Here is a 21,904-nt window from a genome sequence, read left to right on the forward strand (position 1 = left end):
AAGATAGGAGCCTGAACAGATACCCAACTGGGTTTGGAAAATATGAAAGATGAGAGCCTGAACCCATAACTAGCTGGGTTTGGAAAAAATGAAAGGTGGGAAGCTGAATTCATACCTGTCTGGCTTTGAAAAATATGAAAGATGGGAGCCTGAACCCATAACTGGCTGGGTTTGGATAATACGAAAGGTGAGAGACTGAACACATCCCTAACTGGGTTTGGAAAATATGAAAGATGGGGGCCTGAACCCATAACTGGTTGTGTTTGGAAAATAGGAAAAGTGGGAGCCTTAATCCATATCTCGCTGGTTTTGGAAAATATGAAAGATGGGAGCATAAACTCATACCTGGCTGGGTTTGGAAAATATGAAAGGTGGGAGCCTGAACCCATAGCTTGCTGGGTTTGAAAATATGAAAGGTGGGTGCCTGAATCCATACCTGTCTGGGTTTGGAAAATATGAAAGATGGAAGCCTGAACCCATAGCTTGCTGGGTTTGAAAATATGAAAGGTGGGTGCCTGAATCCATACCTGTCTGGGTTTGAAAATATGAAAGGGGGAGCCTGAATCCATACTTGGCTGCATTTGGAAAATATGAAAGGGGGAGCCTTAATCCATACCTGGCTGGGTTTGGAAAAAATGAAAGATGGGAGCCTGATCGCATACCTAACTGGGTTTGGAAAATATGAAAGATGGTAGCCTGAACCCATAGCTTGCTGGGTTTGAAAATATGAAAGGTGGGTGCCTGAATCCATACCTGTCTGGGTTTGGAAAATATGAAAGGGGGAGCCTGAATCCATACCTGGCTGCATTTGGAAAATATGAAAGATGGGAGCCTGAATACATAACTGGCTGGGTTTGGAAATATGAAAGATGGGAACCTGAATCCATAACTGGCTGGGTTTGGAAAATATGAAAGATGGAAGCCTGAACCCATAGCTTGCTGGGTTTGAAAATATGAAAGGTGGGTGCCTGAATCCATACCTGTCTGGGTTTGAAAATATGAAAGGGGGAGCCTGAATCCATACCTGGCTGCATTTGGAAAATATAAAAGGTGAGAGCCTGAATCCATAACTGGCTGGGTTTGGAAATATGAAAGATGGGAACCTGAATCCATAACTGGCTGGGTTTGGAAATATATAATGTGGGAGCCTGAATCCATAACTGGCTGGGTTTGGAAATGTGAAAGATGGGAGCCTGAATCCATAACTGGCTGGGTTTGGAAATGTGAAAGATGGGAGCCTGAATCCATAACTGGCTGGGTTTGAAAATATGAAAGATGGGAGCCTGAATCCATAACTGGCTGGGTTTGGAAATATGTAAGGTGGGACCCTGAATCCATAACTGGCTGGGTTTGGAAATATGAAAGATGGGAGCCTGAATCCATAACTGGCTGGGTTTGAAAATATGAAAGATGGGTGCCTGAATCCATAACTGGCTGGGTTTGAAAATATGAAAGATGGGAGCCTGAATCCATAACTGGCTGGGTTTGGAAATATGTAAGGTGGGACCCTGAATCCATAACTGGCTGGATTTGGAAATATGAAAGATGGGAGCCTGAACCCATAACTGGCTGAGATGGGAGCCTGAATCCATAACTGGGTGGGTTTGGAAATATGTAAGGTGGGACCCTGAATCCATAACTGACTGCGTTTGAAAATATGAAAGATGGGAGCCTGAATCCATAACTGGCTGGGTTTGGAAATATGTAAGGTTGGACCCTAAATCCATAACTGGCTGGGTTTGGAAATATGTAAGGTGGGACCCTGAATCCATAACTGGCTGGGTTTGAAAATATGAAAGATAGGAGCCTGAACAGATACCCAACTGGGTTTGGAAAATATGAAAGATGAGAGCCTGAACCCATAACTAGCTGGGTTTGGAAAAAATGAAAGGTGGGAAGCTGAATTCATACCTGTCTGGCTTTGAAAAATATGAAAGATGGGAGCCTGAACCCATAACTGGCTGGGTTTGGATAATACGAAAGGTGGGAGACTGAACACATCCCTAACTGGGTTTGGAAAATATGAAAGATGGGAGCCTGAACCCATAACTGGTTGGGTTTGGAAAATAGGAAAAGTGGGAGCCGTAATCCATATCTCGCTGGTTTTGGAAAATATGAAAGATGGGAGCATAAACTCATAGCTTGCTGGATTTGAAAATATGAAAGGTGGGTGCCTGAATCCATACCTGTCTGGGTTTGGAAAATATGAAAGGGGGAGCCTGAATCCATACCTGGCTGGGTTTGGAAAAAATGAAAGATGGGAGCCTGATCGCATACCTAACTGGGTTTGGAAAATATGAAAGATGGGAGCCTGAACCCATAGCTTGCTGGGTTTGAAAATATGAAAGGTGGGTGCCTGAATCCATACCTGTCTGGGTTTGGAAAATATGAAAGAAGGAAGCCTGAACCCATAGCTTGCTGGGTTTGAGAATATGAAAGGTGGGTGCCTGAATCCATACCTGTCTGGGTTTGGAAAATATGAAAGATGGGAGCCTAAAAACATACCTAACTGGGTTTGGAAAATATGAAAGATGGAAGCCTGAACCCATAACTAGCTGCGTTCGGAAAATATGAAATGTGGGAACCTGAATCCATACCTGGCTGCATTCGGAAAATATGAAAGATGGGAGACTGAATACATAACTGGCTAGGTTTGGTAAATAGGAAAGGTGGTAGCCTGAATCCATAACTGGCTGGGTTTGGAAATATGAAAGATGGGAGCCTGAACCCATAACTGGCTGGGTTTGAAAATATGAAAGGTGGATGCCTGAATCCATACCTGTCTGGGTTTGGAAAATATGAAAGGGGGAGCCTGAATCCATACCTCGCTGCATTTGGAAAATATGAAAGATGGGAGCCTGAATACATAACTGGCTGGGTTTGGAAAATATGAAAGGGGGAGCCTGAATCCATACCTGGCTGGTTTTGAAGAATGTGAAAGGTGGGAGCCTGAATGCATACCTGGCTGGGTTTGGAAAATATGAAAGATGGAAGCCTGAACCAATAGCTTGCTGGGTTTGAGAATATGAAAGGTGGGTGCCTGAATCCATACCTGTCTGGGTTTGGAAAAAATGAAAGATGGGAGCCTAAAAACATACCTAACTGGGTTTGGAAAATATGAAAGATGGGAGCCTGAACCCATAACTGGCTGGGTTTGAAAATATGAAAGGTGGGTGCCTGAATCCATACCTCTCTGGGTTTGGAAAATATGAGGGATGGGAGCCTGAAAACATACCTAACTGGGTTTGGAAAATATGAAATGTGGTAGCCTGAATCCATACCTGGCTGGAATTGGAAAATATGAAAGGTGGGAGCGGGAATCCATACCTGGCTGGAATTGGAAAATATGAAAGGTGGGAGCGTGAATCCTTACCTGTCTGGATTTAAAAAAATATGAAAGATGGGAGCCTGAACCCATAAATGGCTATGTTTTAAAAATATGAAAAGTGCGAGCCGGAATCCATACCTCTATGGCTTTGGAAAATATGAAATATGGGAACCTGAATCCATACCTAACTATGTTTGGAAAATATGAATGAAAGAATGATTTGAAGTGTTCTCTGGCATCCTGACATCGAAAGTCATTGACGCCGATATCGTTTATTATAAATAAAGATAAAAAGAATATTCAATTAAAACCAGAAAAGTAAATATGTTATAAAAGTTAAATATCATTAAGAAGACGTGCCTGATATAAATTTTAAAATGCCACTAGCAGTGTACAACACATCATGTCCAAGGATCTTAGCAAGGATGAACATGCCATCCTCACCCCGAGCCTAAAACAGATATCTATTTCTTTCCGAGCTATAAGTGGGGCAGTCAGTCAACACATGCCTCACTGTCAAGGGTATCAAACAGTCGTCGCAATATGGTTGGTGGCGGCCAGCCAACAGAAATGCGTATGTCATCCGAGTGTGACCAATGCGGAGACGACAAAGAGTAGTCTCCCATTTTTGGGGCTTCCCATTATACCTACAAGGGGATATACCAATCACAATTTCTCTCATCTTATTTTCGGTTAAACTATCCCATTGCTGTTGGCAATTGTTATAAATAGAATTGTTAATTGCTGGTAAAAAATCATTAGAGAAAATGGGATACCTTCTTGGTAGCAACTCGGCTGCAGCACTCTTTGCCAGTGAATCTGCCTCTTCATTTCCATACACACCTACCTGTGCCGGTACCCAGCCATATCGAACTGTTATACCTTTTAGGCCAATAATTAAAAGCCACTATAAAATACTTAAAACTAAAGGGTTACAAGAATTAAAACCTTCTAAAGCTTGAAAAATACTTCTTGAATCACTATAAAAGATAAAATTGCCCTCCTCTTTTAACGCTATTTTCTCAATAGCGGTTAGTATGCCATATAATTCACCAGTAAATATGGAAGATATTGGATGAAGTGCCCTCTACAGTTAAAAGAACTACTATATACTCCAAATCCAACGCCAGCATCGGATTTGGAGCCATTGGTATATATAAAAGTTGATTCCCTATGTTCTTCAACATGTTCCATAAAAAAGAGACCTAGCTTCTAAGTCATGTTTTTTTAACTCCAATAAAATATTTACAAAAAGATATCTCTGGTAATTTCCACGGAGAGGTTGATGATATCTTAAATGGAGGCACCTTACCTGTAATTATATCAAGACTTTTTAATAATAGGGAGTCTGTAACCTAAACCAATACAGAATAATGGAAAACATTCGGTAATGGTATAGAGGTAACTCTCCAGCATCAATCAGGAGACTTGGGATAGGTGAGGTTCTAAACGTTCCTGTAAACAATCTAATACCAGCATGATGTATTGAATCAAATATCTTTAATCGGCTTGGGGTGGCTGAGGAATATATTTCACGCCCATAACTAATTTTGGAAAGAAATTAACGCCTTGTATAATTCTAAAATAGTTTTACTGTTTGCCCCCCCCCCCCCCTTTGATGAATGGGACGATACTTTAAAAAGATTCAGAGCCTCGAGATATTTAGCTTTCAACGCATTCAAGTGAGGAACCCATGTAAGCCTACAATCGAAAATCCATCCTGAAAATTTAGCTTCACCTACACATGGGATCCATTGACCTTTCATGTATATATCCGGATCTGGATGTACTCCCCTGATACGACAGAAATAGACAATAGTAGTTTTGCTTGTTGAAAACTTGAACCCATTCATATCAGCCCCTTGAATAATTTTGTCAATTGCGAGTTGTAGTTTTCTCTCAACCATTGTCATTCTAGCTCCAGCAAATACGGAGATATCATCCACAAATAGTGTTGAGATAATATCTTGGGGAATGACTGAGGTTATCCCATTAATTGCTAGTGCAAACAGGGTCACATACAGCACACTACACTGGGGAACTCCTTCTTGACATTTCATCTCTGATGGAGTTTCTCCCCCTCTCACTTGAAAAGCTCTACGTGACAGAAATGATTGAATAAACAGTGGTAGCTCTCCTCTAAATCTCAATTCATGAATGGTTTTAAGTATACCATATCTCCATGCAGTATCATATTATGCAAGATGGGAGCCTGAACCCATAACTGGCTTGGTTTGGTAAATATGAAAGGTGGGAGCCTGAATCCATACCTGACTGGGTTTGGAAAAAATGAAAGATGGGAGCCTGATCGCATACCTAACTGGGTTTGGAAAATATGAAAGATGGAAGCCTGAATCTGTATCTGGCTGAGTTTGGAAAATTTGAAAGATGGACCTGAACTCATACCTGGTTGGGTTTGGAAAATATGAAAGGTGTAAGCCTGAATCCATACCTGGCTGTGTTTCTAGTTGGAAAATTTTGTTTACTATACATGGGATCCAATGAAGAAGAAAAATAATTCAATTGGGAAAGGGAAAACTGTTAGAAGACTTAGATTACAGGATAGTACAGAGGAATACATTATGTTGGTGAGCTTCTCATGTGTGTATTTGGGGTAATTAAAACGAGGATTTAGCAGCTAAATCAGCGATCAATTCACCAAAACCAACTTTTAAATTACACGTGAAAGATTATATAATCCACTTAAAGCCTTTCCTAGCTACAAAGGATAATATTTTATAAGAAATAAAGCCAATATTTTCTCTTTGGGGATCTTCAGAGCAAAAGGAAAAGAGAACTAAAGTAATTTTAGCTTTAGCAAGATCGAGTATGTCACATAAAACTGACGCATGGGTATCTGATGTGTACACATCGTGAACCCAGGTGCTATGAGTGACAGTATTTTAACAATAAAACATATTCTTAACGATTGTAAAGGTTTTAAAGGAGAGAGATTTGGCTTGGTTTTATTAACCTTTTGTCGGACTGAGAAGTTCTGTTTTTTAGGATTTCAACTTTTTTAAGAAACAAAAGCTTTATTGATAAGACTTAAACTTTCATTTATCACAGAGCTTTACCTCACAATTGATTTATTATTTTTGTCCAATATATTTACTATATATCCTATATATCTATAGCTTAACATTAATAAATTTTTCTTTCCAAATTTAATCGAACCAGCTCTGTATAAGTCAAAGTTGACTCATTGGATGATGATAATAATAATAATAATAATAATAATAATAATAATAATAATAGAAGAGCAACTTGAATGATATAACGGTGGAAAGAGGTGAATTTAGAGATATATCGGATCATCAGGTTAAAACAAGAGCTAATGTAACTATCAATTAAAGAAATGTGAAAATGTGGCTGTAAAAGTAATTCCGATTAGTGCACAAGAGAAGAAGGAAGGAAGCGAAGCATGAATCATGTATAGGACGGGCACTAGGATGAATCATGTGCTAGGTTGTAGGTTGGCCAGGGAACCAGTCACCCGTTGAGATACTAACGCTAGAGTTATTAGGACCTTTGACTGGTCGCATAATACTACATTGGATCCCTCTCTCTGGTTACGGTACATTTTTCCTTAGCCTACACATACATCGAATATTTTGGCCTATTCTATCCACATTCTCCTCGGTCCTGACAACATTGAGATTACCAAAAATTCTTCTTCGCGGAAGGGAATAACTACTGCATTGTAATTGTTCAGTGACTAATTTCCTCTTGGTTAGGATAGAGATTCTTTAGCTATGGTAAGCAGCTATTCTATGAGAAGGGCACTTCAAAATCAATACATTGTTCTTTAGTCTTGGGTAGTGCCATAGTCTGTACCATGGTCTTCCATTGTCTTAGTGTGGAGTTCTCTTGCTTGAGTGAACACTCGGGCACACAGTTCTATCTTATATCTCTTCCTATTGTGTTTTATTGTTTTAAGTTTTTAGTTTATATCTTGAAGATTTTAATTTAATTACTGTTTCTAAAGTGTTCTAGTTTAATAGTTCATTGCAGTTTATTTTCCTCAATAGCACCCTGCTTTTCCAACTAGTGTTGTAGCTTGGCAAATAATAATAATAATAATAATAATAATAATAATAATAATAATAATAATAATAATAATAATAATGGTGATGATAATAATAATAATAGCAATATTAATATTATTATTAATAATAATAAAAAAAATAATGATAATAACGTTAAAGTAACGGAGGACGATTGATTAGATGGAGAGTTATGAAAATTCCCAGATGGGCTCATAGCACCAGTAAGGGGTATTTAGGGGTATAATCTGAGAGCACAAGGGAAGAAACATATTAACTGTTCGAATGAAGGGAAAAAAGGTTCAGTGAGGGGAAAAACTAATTATTTGAGGTGCAGATGCAGGATCACACAATCGAACTAGTGCTGTTATGAGATAGTTAACAATAGGGTTTAAAAGGAAAAGATAGCAAGTTAGAAAAAATAGGGGCGAAAAAGGTGATTAGAACTTCAAAAGAATAAAATGTTTTTTGCAAATGAAATAGATTCAGCGAGACAGAATAATGAACAAATAGAACCTATTGTAATGCATATAAATTTCATTAAAACCTCAAGTCTTGGAACACATAGTTGATACTGATACAAGACAAACATAAATGCTAGAAAATCTTATTTTTTTCCCAGTACATTGCTCTGTTACTTAAACATTTGAAAAAAGAAAAAACAATACAAAATACATGGCCTTCTGGAGGAAATCCCGTTAACACTGAATGTTTTCGATAACAGCCAAGCATTGGATTGGATTATAAAATTCAGGCCTCAAGCCAAACACTGGGGCATCAAAGGCCACGCTGAGCTATACGATACAATTTAATCAACTGTGTTTGTAGACTCACACCACTTGGTATTTCATACAATAACATCTAAATGTGAAATAACAATGGGTTAGAAAGATTAAGTAAATAAATGAATAAAACGAATTAATGCTTGTAATAAAACCTAATACACTATATACATTTTTTCACGTTGAAGGTATTACAATTTTCTCCCAGTATATCTCTTAAAGGTTTGTCCTGGAATGAATGTGGCCTCCTCCGAAGATTAAAAACAGGACTATCTACTAAAATATGTTTAATATCAATAGTAAGATATTCCAACAACTTCTTTTAGTCATAAAGTATTTTCCTTTTCGCTACTAGCACAGTGCAAAAATCCTTTGTCTAGCTAAGGTCTAAGCAACAGTCGAAATAAAACACTGCCGTCAACCACATCTAGATTTCTAAGTTTATGAATATTTATATACGTACAGTTGTTCATAAAAAGTTTTTAGAAAGAACTTATTTTTCAGCAAATGTGGAATATAGCTGACGCTTGAAATAAGATTAGCCAATAAGTTAATCTTAAAAAGAACCTAATTCTAGATTTTTTAGAATCATTAAATTGCTAAGTCATGATCTACAAAAGTAGTCTTACGTCAAGTTAGCCTATGTTTCAACTTTTAGTGGCAATTTTCTCATCAGATAGGAATGATCCCTAAATATAGCAAGCCTCTCTCTCTCTCTCTCTCTCTCTCTCTCTCTCTCTCTCTCTCTCTCTCTCTCTCTCTCTCTCTCTCTCTCTGAAAAACTTGGACTTATGAAACAACCCAAATGACTCTTTACTTTAATCCTAATAACAAATTCCCTCCATCCAAAAATTCATCCGAATTCTTCCAAATAGAACGTTCGTCCAGTCGGTCAGAATCACGAGAGTTATTTTCATCATCGGTTTTTCCTGAAAGTTTTGAATAAATGAGAAGTCCAAATAATTTTTAAACAAAACTTTTTCATGAGGGATAGCGCTTCGAATTTTTAGAAGCTTCCTTGATTTTCATTTCATATCTTTTCAGTGATAAGTAATCCTTTAAGGTAGAATATATGAAATGTGACAACACATACATTGATTAAATCTGTCAACGTAAAACTGATGAATTAATCGGCAAACTCGATACTTCAAAATGTGATATTAAAAAAGTATACATTTCAAAATACTGCAGTTTTATTGCTTAGTTCATGAAACATCAAGGAGTTATTTGGTCTACAAGGAACTCTTCAGGATTAGCACATTATCGGCCATTCAATATAAGAAACAAAGAACCTTAAATGAGAGTTCAGAAATTAATGATTAAAACATCTGTGCCATAAGAGCTTTCTGAAACGATTAAAAGTCATCAAATTCCTGATTGGAGTTATATACCGTAAGATTCTTGGAGGATATGAACATCATTGTATTCCTGAGGGGATTTGAAGGTCATAAGATTCCTGAAAGGAGCAAAGTAATTTTATTATTATTATTATTATTATTACTATTATTATTATTATTATTATTACTACTACTACTACTACTACTTGCTAAGCTACAACCCTAGTTGGAAAAGAAGGATGCTATAAAACCAGGGGCTCCAACAGGGAAAATAGCCCAGTGAAGAAAGGAAACAAGGAAAAATAGAATATTTTCAGAACTGTAACAACATTAAAATTAATATTTCCTATATAAACTAAAATTTTAACGAAACAAGAGGAAGAGAAATTAGAGAGAATATCGTGCCCAAGTGTACCCTCAAGCAAGAGAACTCTAACCCAAGACAGTGGAAGGCCATGGTACAGAGGCTATAGCACTACCAAAGACTAGAGAGCAATGGTTTGATTTTGGAATGTCCTTCTCCTAGAAGAGATGCTTACCATAGCTAAAGAGTCTCTTCTACCCTTACCAAGAGGAAAGTAGCCACTGAACAATTACAGTGCAGTAGTTAAACCCTTGAGCGAAGAAGAATTGTTTGGTAATCTCAGTGTCGTCAGGTGTTTGAGGACAGAGAAGACTCTGTAAAGAATAGGCCAGACTATTCGGTGTATGTGTAGGCAAAGGGAAAGTGAACCGTAACCAGTGAGAAGTATCCAATGAAGGGATTCTAAAATCCTAAGATTTCTGGTGTAATTAATGGTCATAAGATCATTGATCTGGTTAAATATCATCAGATTCCTGAATTTGTTCAAAGGGATCAAATGCCACGTGATTCCTGAAGGGATGAAGAGTAATAAGATTCCCATTTGGATCAAGGGTCCAAGGATTACTGAAATTATTAAAAGGTACATGATAAACTGTACGATTAAAAGTTCATAAGATTCCTAAAGGGATTAGAAGTCACAAGAATCCTAAATCGATTATTGAAATAAGATTGCTGAATCAATTAGGGGTCTAAAATTTTCTGGAGGGATTGAAGGTCATGATATTCCTGAACAGATTACATTTAAAGTCCACAAGATTCCTAAAGGGCTTTAAAGACACAAGATTCCCAATGAGAATCAATGGTCAAAGGTCTGTGAAGAGATTGGAATTCATAAAACTCGTGATAAGATGGAAAGTTATAAGATTCTTAGATACATTTAACAGTCGTAAGAATCCGGAGGAGATTAAAACTCCTAAGATTTTCGAAGAAATTTAAAGAATTTTAAATCCCGGACGGAATTAAGGGAAGAGGATCCTTAAGTTGATTAAGTCCTCATATTTCTGAACTGATTAAAGGTCACAAATTTCAAAAAAGAATTCGACTTTATAATAATTCTCAAGGGATTTAAAGGTCGTAAGATTCATGATGAGATATAAAAACTATGAAATTCCCGAAGTGATTTAAAGGTCATAAGATTCACCAAGTCATAAAATTTCCAAAGGCATGAAAGGTCGTAAGATTCGCGAACCAATAAAACGAAGGTGGGAAAGAACCTCAGGAGAGGATTTCTGTCACTTCACCAATAGCAAATGAAAGTTAGCCTCTTGACCATCTAAAAAATGGTATAACTAAAACAATTGCCATTGATTATCTATCAAAGATTTTGTGTGGTTACCCACCGTGTATTTTCAATATTCACAATCGCCGACGTTCTCTGCAATTACAATAATTTATGTACTGTACACTTCGAAACCAAGGTTAAAATATGTTTATTGGGCAATAATAGTCAGGCTAACTTCTCTGTGTTTGGGACTAAGATATTTTAACTAATACCGAATTAAATACGCAAACTCTTATACGAAATGATAAAAATGCCATTTCTAATACAGCGTTTACATCTGGAGCAATATTACGTATTTTACAGCTCCTGAACAAGTTCAAGTGTTCTCTTCACATCTGGGTGCATTTTTTTGTTAAACTATAGAACTACCACTCCTGTAAGAGACAAATGCACACCTCCCAGTTATCAATATATAGGTACATGCACAGTGAGTTTGACTCGAGAGTTGAGTACATCCCTTATCCCATTTATACATAATTGGAAGTGAATAATGAAAAACCTTCTAATTCAGGAGAGTGGATAAACGTAGTTTTCTTTCAGAGTTAAAGTCCATGTGCATTGCAGCTGCTCCCCCTCTCTCTCTCTCTCTCTCTCTCTCTCTCTCCTCTCTCTCTCTCTCTCTCTCTCTCTCTCTCTCTCTCTCTCTCTCTCTCTCAACGAGTCCCAAAATATAGAAAAAAAATAGGTATCAAATTTCAAGGGAACAGAGCAATAATGAACGGCATAACAAAAGTTTAAAGTTTTGAAAAAGGGATGGAAAACATTTCTCCGGAAAGGGAGTATCAGCAAAAATCTTAATAGCATGAAAATGTCACGAAAGAAAGGAACAGCGTTAAAACTGATTCATGAAAACACAGAAACTAGACGGATCATAAAAAGAGACGAAATGAAGATCAAACGGGGAGGATGATGGGGAAAATGGAGGAACGAAAAATGCTGCGAAGCGGAGGACGACATTAAAACTTTAAGCAAAGTCTTTACCCGAGAGTTAAGTGAGAGGAAATTCCCGAAATGAAGACATTCCTTGTTCAGGGGGGCGGGCACAACAAAGGCGGCCAGTAAACGCAGGAAGAGGAGGGAAATAGAATTAAATATGAAATGACCAAATTGTTGTGCAGCGGTGAGGTTCATTGTGCCAGAGCCCTTTATACACGGCTCTGCACTGTGTATCATCATCACGAAAGTTAAGTGTGAAGTAGAGAGGAAACATAAACGTGAAAGACAAGGGAAATTCAAAGGAAATGGTAAAAGTTTTTGAATGCAGTGACCAAGTTTCGAGATCTTGAAAGAGGCTTCTAAAATCAGGACGAAGAAGTACAAACCTTAGACAACAAACATTCCCTATAGCCAGGGTTGAAAAAAAAAAAAAAAATCAGGATTTTTCCTTAAAGATTTTAAAAAGATCGATTAATTCAATTTAAATCAGATTTTTTTTTATTTGAATAAATTGTCTTGATTATTTGTTTCCGTCTTATAAGGGTTTTGTCTGGTAATGAACTTGATTTATGCTAAATGAAACCATAGCTTAATGTACATTACTCAAGATGAGTTTTCTCTTAAAGAATAAAATTCAGACTAATTATTTAATCGTAGCGGACAAGTTATATTAACTAGTACATAAATATACAAAAATAAGCGAAACAGGAATCAAACAAAAATACAAATATACAGCATATTTTATTTTAATATAAAGTACACAGTAAGAAATAAAACTAAAAACATATCAAGGACTTCTCCATGTGCGTACTGTACTAGCAACCAAATTTGTAATTCCTATTAACGCTGTTAAAGAAAAATCAAGACATTTATATTTTCTACAACTACAACTCCAGATCTTGAAAACACCAAGTTTACTCCTAAATGTTATAGCTATTACCTATGATTTTGTTCATTTGTTGCAATACTTATAAATAGTAACTAGTTTTGGAAAAAATCATTGTTCCAAGATAATTTCTGACAGTATATTTAATTTTGATTTAAATTATGATTTTACTCTGATTAAAATCTATCTAAATCAGTTGATTCAAATCATTTGATTTAAATCAAAACAACCCTGCCAGAGGACAATCAAATAAGTCGTTTGTTAAACCCATTTTCACGGTTTTAAAATACTCTTCTTGATATGTCTGTGGTTTCAGAATACTGTATTTCAAGAACTGGTGGATAGAATTTGATGAAACTTGACAACTTTATTGATTGGGTGACCCTCTCGATATGTTAACCTCTTATCAACATATGTCCTCTGGATCAACTTCTTCCAAGAGCATATAATCCAAAGATTGTCACTAAATGAGAATATCTATCAAGCTCCATCAAATTCTGTTCACCCGTTCTTGAGGCATCTAGAAAAATATTACACACTTGCAGATGCCCGTGAACACATACTCGAGGTTCTTTTCAACTGAAAGAAAGACAATGAACTACGTCCACAAGGATAGATATTAAACTCATGAAAATTAATACATACAGCAACTTTTGCTTATTACTTCCACAGTAATTTAAATAAAACATTGATTAAACTCACGGCTGGTCAAGTTACCGTTCTAGATCATTATTTTTTCTCGCACGGAGTCAATAAATAAAACTGTCAAGTAACAAATGACACCGCAGAAGAAATAATTGCTTCTATATCAATAACAATTTGTCAGTGCCCAAAGTGAAAAGGTCATTAAGGGAAAATGCATTTCATGGTATTAACAAACCGGAAATGGCTCTGATGAAAATAAGTTGGCATTACTAAAGTGAAGGAAAAAGAGGAATGCTTGACCCACAGTTTTCTGGTAAAAATAAAATAATGATGGTACATTAATTAGAAAAACATGAAGACTACAGTGGAGATAAATGAAGGAATGTAAGATAAAAGTGTAAAGAATTAAGCATATTCAAATTGATAGATGGATGAAGAAATCTAAATTACGAGGTAAAATGAGGAATCATATGAAAACATTAAGGATTAAACTTACTTAAATGAGGATATATAAGATGAATATCGCACAATACTAAATGCACTTTATTGGAAAAACAATAAAAAAACTCCCTCAATAATAACAATAATAATAATAATAATAATAATGATGATGATGATGATGATGATTATTATCATTATTATTATTAACATTATTATGTAAGCAAAACATCGGTAAAGATACAAGAAATTATTATTTTTATTATTATTATTATTATTATTATTATTATAATTATTATTATTATTATCATTATTATTATTATTATCATTATTATTACCTAAGCAAAACTTTGCCAAAGATACATGAAAATCAACGCGTCATAGCACCCGAGGCTCTTCTAATTGAAATGTATAGAATGGGGAATTTCTAGAACTTTTGGATCCTGTTGTAACTTGGTGACAGGCAGGAGAAGTTGCAGTTCGGGAAAACATTTCAAAGGGATTTAGTAACAAGAAGTTAAATGTTGGCAAAAATAAGAAGCCATGGAGTACTGCGAAGTATGTTAGTTAGGACGGAATAATAACTGAATTTCGCAGAAATTTGATGGAAATTGTTACAAGTAAGGCCGGAATCACATCGAAATACAAAACGAGAAACGTGAGACCCGAAACTGTCACGTGTGAAAACGAAAGTTGACCCGTTAACTTTTTTTGTTTTGTTTATTTAGAAAATTAAATTTATTTTTGATTTGAACAAAAAAAACATTGTGATTAACCTGCTGTTCATTTTTTTATATTTTTGAATAAGAGAAAAGTTTCAATAGACTTATACTTTTAAAAGAAAAAAAAATACTTTTGTATTCTAATGAATAGGAATAAAATTTTATTTAGATTTTAAAAATTATAAAAAAAACATCGTTTTCAACTTGCTGTTCTGATTTTTTGCATCTTCAAATAACAAAATTTAATTATGATTTTAAACAAATAGGTTTCGTGTTAATACTTTGCTGTTAGTAATTGTTTTGGTGATGTTTTGAGTGTCTGTTTTGTTATTATACTCTTTATTACTGCTATTGCTGATAAGTTTTAAAACTAATTTCAAATTCCCCTGAAAATCACGATTAATTTTTTTTGGCTAATATTGTTTTTTTTTTTTTTTCAATCACAATCCCCGGATCGCAAATATAGAAGCACTGATGACTTCAGTTTCTTATAAGTATTGTATGTAATTCTTAAATGATTAAAAGTTTTCATTTCATTTTTTTATTGCCATCAGTAAGCAAAAGTATTTTTTTTTAAGCTCATGGCACCAACAGCTTCTTCTGGTTAATCAATAAAATCAATGCAACAAGTGTAGCATCGCCCAAGGAATTTACCTTGCCAACTGACAAAAGTGAGCACACGCCTACGCCTATGTGACAGGGTGACGGGTGGCGTGACGTGTCGCATTTCGGCGTTTCCGTTTCTCGATTCACGTCACTTCTCATGTGATTCCGACCTAATAGAATGATTAGAAATAGGTGGAGTGATCATCTGAAAGAGAAGCAAAGATAATACCAGGAATCCCAATAGAAATAGCTTGAAAATACACAAAGGCTTTTTTCTTAGGGGTCGAGTGAACAGTGAATATTGAATTGCAATGAAATACGAAAGATGGAGACTTACAGGAATTGTCTGAATATAGTAGAGGAGAGCAAAAGGTGAGGCGGATGTACATAACTTGTCACAACTCTTAAAATTGGAACAAAAACTTTACGAACCTGTCAAGATCTTTATATTTTGTTTATAGGTGTTGATTCGTTCTTTATTAGGGCGAATGAATTAATTACTAACTTTTTATTTCTGATTTAATTATATTTATTTTCTTACACCACGACTTTCTTAAATTCTTTTTAAAGGCTAAGACAAAAATTCAAACGCTCCAGTAAGTTATGTCTCCCCTCAAAAATAATTTCAATTAACTGGCCTTAACATAAAAATATATAAACCAATCCATAAATGAATGAAAATATACAAATATAGATATAAAATCTATATATATATATATATATATATATATATATATATATATATATATATATATATCTTCTGCAAGTATTTAACAAATTGAGGAAGGTGTAACTAACTGAGCATTTGCCGAAATGTGTTATCTCTGAAATCTAGGAATATAAAACACCGACGCTAAACTATCACATTGAAGATATGAGAACATCATTTGATTGTTCCATTAATTAAATGGCTGTTGACATGATTCATATATATGTATATATATAGCAGAAAGTCTAGCAAAATGTTTAACAATTATTCATTGTCAAAATATACAAAAGTTATTATTATTAATAGTATTATTTCGTGCAAAAATAGTCCCATATACCATGTGCCACTGCCTTTTTTCCCTACCATACAGGTTTTGCGTCATGGAAGCAATTTAAATATTACTTTACCACGTCCGGGGCCCTTTCCCATTTTTCGCTAATTTAATCAACATTCCATTTAGGACAATATTCTCCCCTCTAGCAGCGACTCCCTGGTCATTACAGTTTTCGAATTCCTTTTGTGTATGCGTTGTGTTTCTTCCTCCAGCAGAAAAACCTCTTCTCATAATTGCCTCCTGTTTCATTTCCGAAGGAGCCGCCGGTCAGTGGAGGAAAGGTAACAGGTTTACTTTTTATTCTATTTTTCCTTGGCTGTCCATCTGTCTGTCGCTATTTTGTTTGTCAGTGTATATTCCTCTATAATTTATTCATAAGTGATGAATTAATCAACATAGTCTGTAAATGCCAGTAATAATTAGATCATTTTAAAAATTCAAGAGTTGTACTTATTATAGTGAAAACCATAATAAAGAATGGCCCAAATAAAAGATTGTTTGATAAAAATGGCTCTTATTTCAACCGACTGTTTTCACTCCAGCATGGCTTGATTACATATTTACGATCTAAATTGTAACATACTTTACTTTCTGGCCATGTGTGAGCAGCATAACAACAAGTTAAACTTGAACTTGAAATATGCATGTGTTTAAGGCTGCCCTGCATAAGCTGATGGCAAATCTTGACGCTTAGAGAACATACATATTTAAAAAGTTTCAAATTCATATATACACATCGACCAAGGGGACATAAAAGATAAGGATGTACAATAACGTAACAGACGAGGAAACACCATGATATCACTGGAGGAAAATAGAGAAAAAGTGTATTGAATGTGGATCATTAAGAGAGCAGAATCAGATCAAATGAGATAAATTTAAAAAACAGTTCGAAGGTTATATAAAATTTTGGAACACATACACCCATATATATATATATATATATATATATATATATATATATATATATATATGTGTGTGTGTGTGTGTGTATATATATATATATATATATATATATATAATATATGTATATATATATATATATATATATATATATATATATACATATATATAAATACATATATATATATATATATATATATATATATATATATATATATATATATATATATATATGTGTGTGTGTGTGTGTGTGTGTGTGTTTCTATATAATGACCTTTCCATTTGATGTCACATATTCTGTTGTGTACCTGATAGTGCAGTGCACAAAGTAAGTAACTCCTGTTTAATCAGTACAGTAGTTTAAGTTTTTCTCTTAATTTGTTTTCAAATGTAAGGTGTGACTCCATTGTTTCTGGAATCAAGACATCTTTTATCTTTTCTAGTTAAATGACAGAATTACTTTGACTTAATATACCCTTCGACTAGTAATCATTTAGCTCAATATCATGAAATGATTCATGTGATTCTGATAAGGTGACTAGGTAAACTTAAGGCATTTGTGAAGTTATCCTTTGGGACCGTCAGAAAGGAAACAGAACATTCTATACGAACTTATTACTTCGTGAGTTAAAGTTCCAGGGCTTTAGGGAAGCCGTGTTACTCTACTCGCTCATGATGCAGTCATAGGTGTTGATGGGATGACCAAGAGATTCTAAAATCAGGAATTATTTAGCGCTAATATAATAATTTAAAAATCTTAATATGATATAAATGTAAGTGTAAAACTCGAAAACTCTTATCAAAGGGCCATCTAAGAAATGATTGGCATATACAGTATAGATATATATATATATATATATATATATATATATATATGTATATATATATATATATATATATATATATATATATATATATGTATATATATATATATATCAATATATAACATATATATACATATATATATATATATATATTTATATTTATATAAGTATAAAAACTCATTTACCCCGCTAATGATATCTTCGGTTATCATAATGGATACTTGTGCGAGGTTTATACTCGAAAATTACTGTTCAAAGTTCACATACATTCTCATAGGGAAGTTAGTCATAGAACTGAATATTGGCTTGAATAAAAAAAAAAAAAAAAGGAAGATTTTTTGACTAGCAGAGAACATACATTAAGTGCAAAACATCAAAAATCGCATAAAGATTTTGAAATTTCTGCACAAGCACCAAGCAATTCCTTTCTGTTTATATCAGTATCTCTTATCTAACCAAAGAGAACCTAAGTTCAATAAACAATCATCTTGTGTTTTATATATACATATATATATATATATATATATATATATATATATATATATACACGCACACACACACACATATATATATATATATATATATATATATACATATATAAATATATATATATAAATATATATATATATATATATATATATATATATATATATATATATATATATATATATGCATATACATACATTTTAATATACTGCCACAAAATGAGAGAACCATGAATATTGTATCATATGCATCTATGAGTGACTTGTTTCTTTCCAGGTATCGAGAGAGAGTTCAAGCGAGGTCGTCTAGCCAGCCTCCTGGGCGTGGAGGGAGGTCACAGCATTGCCAGCAGCATGGGGGTCGTCAGAGCTCTGTATGATCTTGGTGTCAGATACGTCACCCTTACTCACAAGTGTCACACGCCTTGGTGAGTCATGGAAATTACTTCGTGTCATGAAGCTGCAAAAATTTTGTGGCAGTACTTTCACGATGAAGATACTGTTAGGGTGAGGTATAGCCTTCATGAGAAGACGCTATTGAGAGGAAGTAATATCTGTGTAACTAATTATCTATATTCAAATTTAATAAAACCAATTCTTAAGTAACTCGTTAAGCATTTTACACATCTATTTTGGGCGTTAGATGAGCTTTACCAAGAGCTAAATTACCATAAAAGAGATACAACGTATCGATTATGTGTCTATTTTTCGTGTAGCTAAACCTGAAATGAAAGTCTAAATTATAAAAGTCCGCAATTTATAAATAAAGACTTACTGCACCTGGCCTTTTGGCAATGTCTCTACTTATATTTTTAGACCGTTATTGAGAGGGATATTGCTAGTTCTTTGACCTGAAATTACTATTTAGAAAAATAAAATTAAATATACGGTTTCTCTTTTCTTCCATATTGATCACTGTATTAACTGCAATATATAATCAGTGTTGCGATCAATATTCCTTCTGTACGTTCACACGCTTTATTTTTTCTTCAGCAATGAAAGAAAAAGAAAAAATATCATCACACTTTGGTGAGAAACGAAAATCTCTGTTTTGCACGCCCCTCAAACCGAAGAAGACGTAATGTTGATATAAACACATACACACACGCACACGTAGCTAGTTTCCCGGACCCGGGTTCATTTCCCTGGCCGAACAGAAGTTATTATATTTGAGTTGATTTCCCCTTGAGTCTCTGGTCCCGAGGTATAGAGCGAATTCAGATATTAAGAGGAATATTCCACGCTTCGAAGCTATAATCATCAGATGGCACAAGTGTAACTTGCAATATCGAACAAACTCAGAGAAAACGGAGAAATCTTGTTATTCCTCGCACGTTTGCAATGTATGTCACTCATCATTCCAGCCCACAATTAAAACGTGACCTATTTCCTCTTCTTCTTTAAGTCTTTCCACTATAGTTACTTCCATGTTTCGATTAAAGTCATCCGTCTGTTTGGCATTTTAGGTGGACATACATTCACGCCAAATAGCGGGTGGGTACGTTCTTCTGTCAATTAGTAATCGTCTATAGAACACTACCCTTATTTTGTCTTCCTGATATCGACACTGAATACACTTTTTTTTCGCATGTTTTTTTTTTTTCACTTTTTTCGCATCACTGTGTTTGTATTGTGATTTTGAATGATGAATTTTAATCCTCTAACCTCTAGCAAACAGGAGAAACACTTTTATCAGATGTCACCTGTAATAAGTATCAAAGTTTATCTGTAACAAATACATCATTTATTCATTTATATATATATATATATATATATATATATATATATATATATATATGTGTGTGTGTGTGTGTATATATATATAAATATATATATATATATATATATATATATATATATATATATATATATATTTATATAAATATATATATATAATATATATATATATATATATATATATATATATATATTATATATATATATATATATATATATATATGAGTGTATTTGAGCAGGTATGTATGCATGTATGTATGGTATCATGAACTACCTGGTTTATTTTCAGAACAATATATTTTGAACGGAGAGAGAACGTTGTATCAACACTTATCATAAAAAATAACACTACTCTTTTATCTTTAGAATCCTAAAAAGAAAAATAAGTGAATATCTGCCACACATATATGACAAAACTAGACATACCTCAACCAACACGATTACTAACGTGGGAATTTATTGTTACCATCAACTATTTACCCAAGTAACAGGGGTAGATGATATTCCTTAGCAATGGTAAGCATCAACTCCAGGAAAAGGCTGCTCCGAAATCCTAGTATTTAATTGTTCTGTAATCTTGGAAAAGTGTAATATCATTGGTAATAGAAATATAGCCTTCCAATGTTTTAAGTTGGAAATCTTTTGCTTAAAATTATTCCAAACACACTTTTATGCCAATTGCTCTTCTCCTTGCTCTAATAAAATGAAATGTTGGGCATATAATTATGTCGTGTAAGGGAAAGGCTAAGCATGGCTGTTGGTTCATAGAAGGTACCATTCATTATCTTAATTTTCTTTCCAAAACCATAATAACTGATCTTACGTCTGTATGCATTTGTATTGTCATTGTTATCATTTTCTCATATTTTTCTTATAGGTTATTCTTTAACGTTCTCTTTCTTCTGTTCTTAAAGGACCACTGTTACTACAGGGGCCCGGACGCTTGCAGTATTCTGATTTCAACTAAGATTACCGTCGACCTTGTGATGAAAAAATAATGAGACTTATGGTGGACTAGATATAATTATTAAACTACCAACAGTCACCTTAATGAGATCAAATAACGTTTTAGTCCGAAAGCAAAAGTAATGCAATGCATCCTCACAAAATAAAGTGGGCAAAATATAAAGCTGACAGGTACACGATAGATAACAAAGAAGAGATTTGCACAACTCTGAACTCAAATTTATGTACCATGGGAAATTTTATTAGTTTAAAATAGAAAAAATAATATTTTGTTTTTGTAATTATGCTTTTTCTTCCGATAGGGCTGAGTGCTCTGAAATGGGGGGCACGGCCGCTAACGCTCAGGGCCTCACGCCGTTTGGAAAGGTATGTTTGCTTATTCTCTCTCTCTCTCTCTCTCTCTCTCTCTCTCTCTCTCTCTCTCTCTCTCTCTCTCTCTCTCTCTCTCTCTCTCTCTCTGACTTTATTTGCTGAACTTAAGCGTTTTTAATAAAATCTTTTATAGTATATTTTCTTGTCTTTAGATTCGGTGACTTGAAAATACATGCATACATAAGTATATATGCGACACACA

The 21,904-nt window shown here is 34.4% G+C and overlaps 1 protein-coding gene across 1 annotated transcript in view; it reads left to right on the forward strand.

Moving 5' to 3' along the window:
• The window catches only part of LOC137621994 (dipeptidase 1-like), a 597,809-nt gene that overhangs the window by 355,051 nt on the left and 220,854 nt on the right, over positions 1-21,904 (forward strand). The window contains exons 5-6 of the mRNA XM_068352484.1: positions 18,905-19,055; positions 21,633-21,696. Coding sequence (XP_068208585.1) covers positions 18,905-19,055; positions 21,633-21,696 — 215 coding nt within the window. The remainder of the gene's footprint in view (positions 1-18,904; positions 19,056-21,632; positions 21,697-21,904) is intronic.

Source organism: Palaemon carinicauda, chromosome 28, assembly GCF_036898095.1.
Source record: "Palaemon carinicauda isolate YSFRI2023 chromosome 28, ASM3689809v2, whole genome shotgun sequence".
In the NCBI taxonomy this organism is placed as follows: Eukaryota; Metazoa; Arthropoda; class Malacostraca; order Decapoda; family Palaemonidae; genus Palaemon; species Palaemon carinicauda.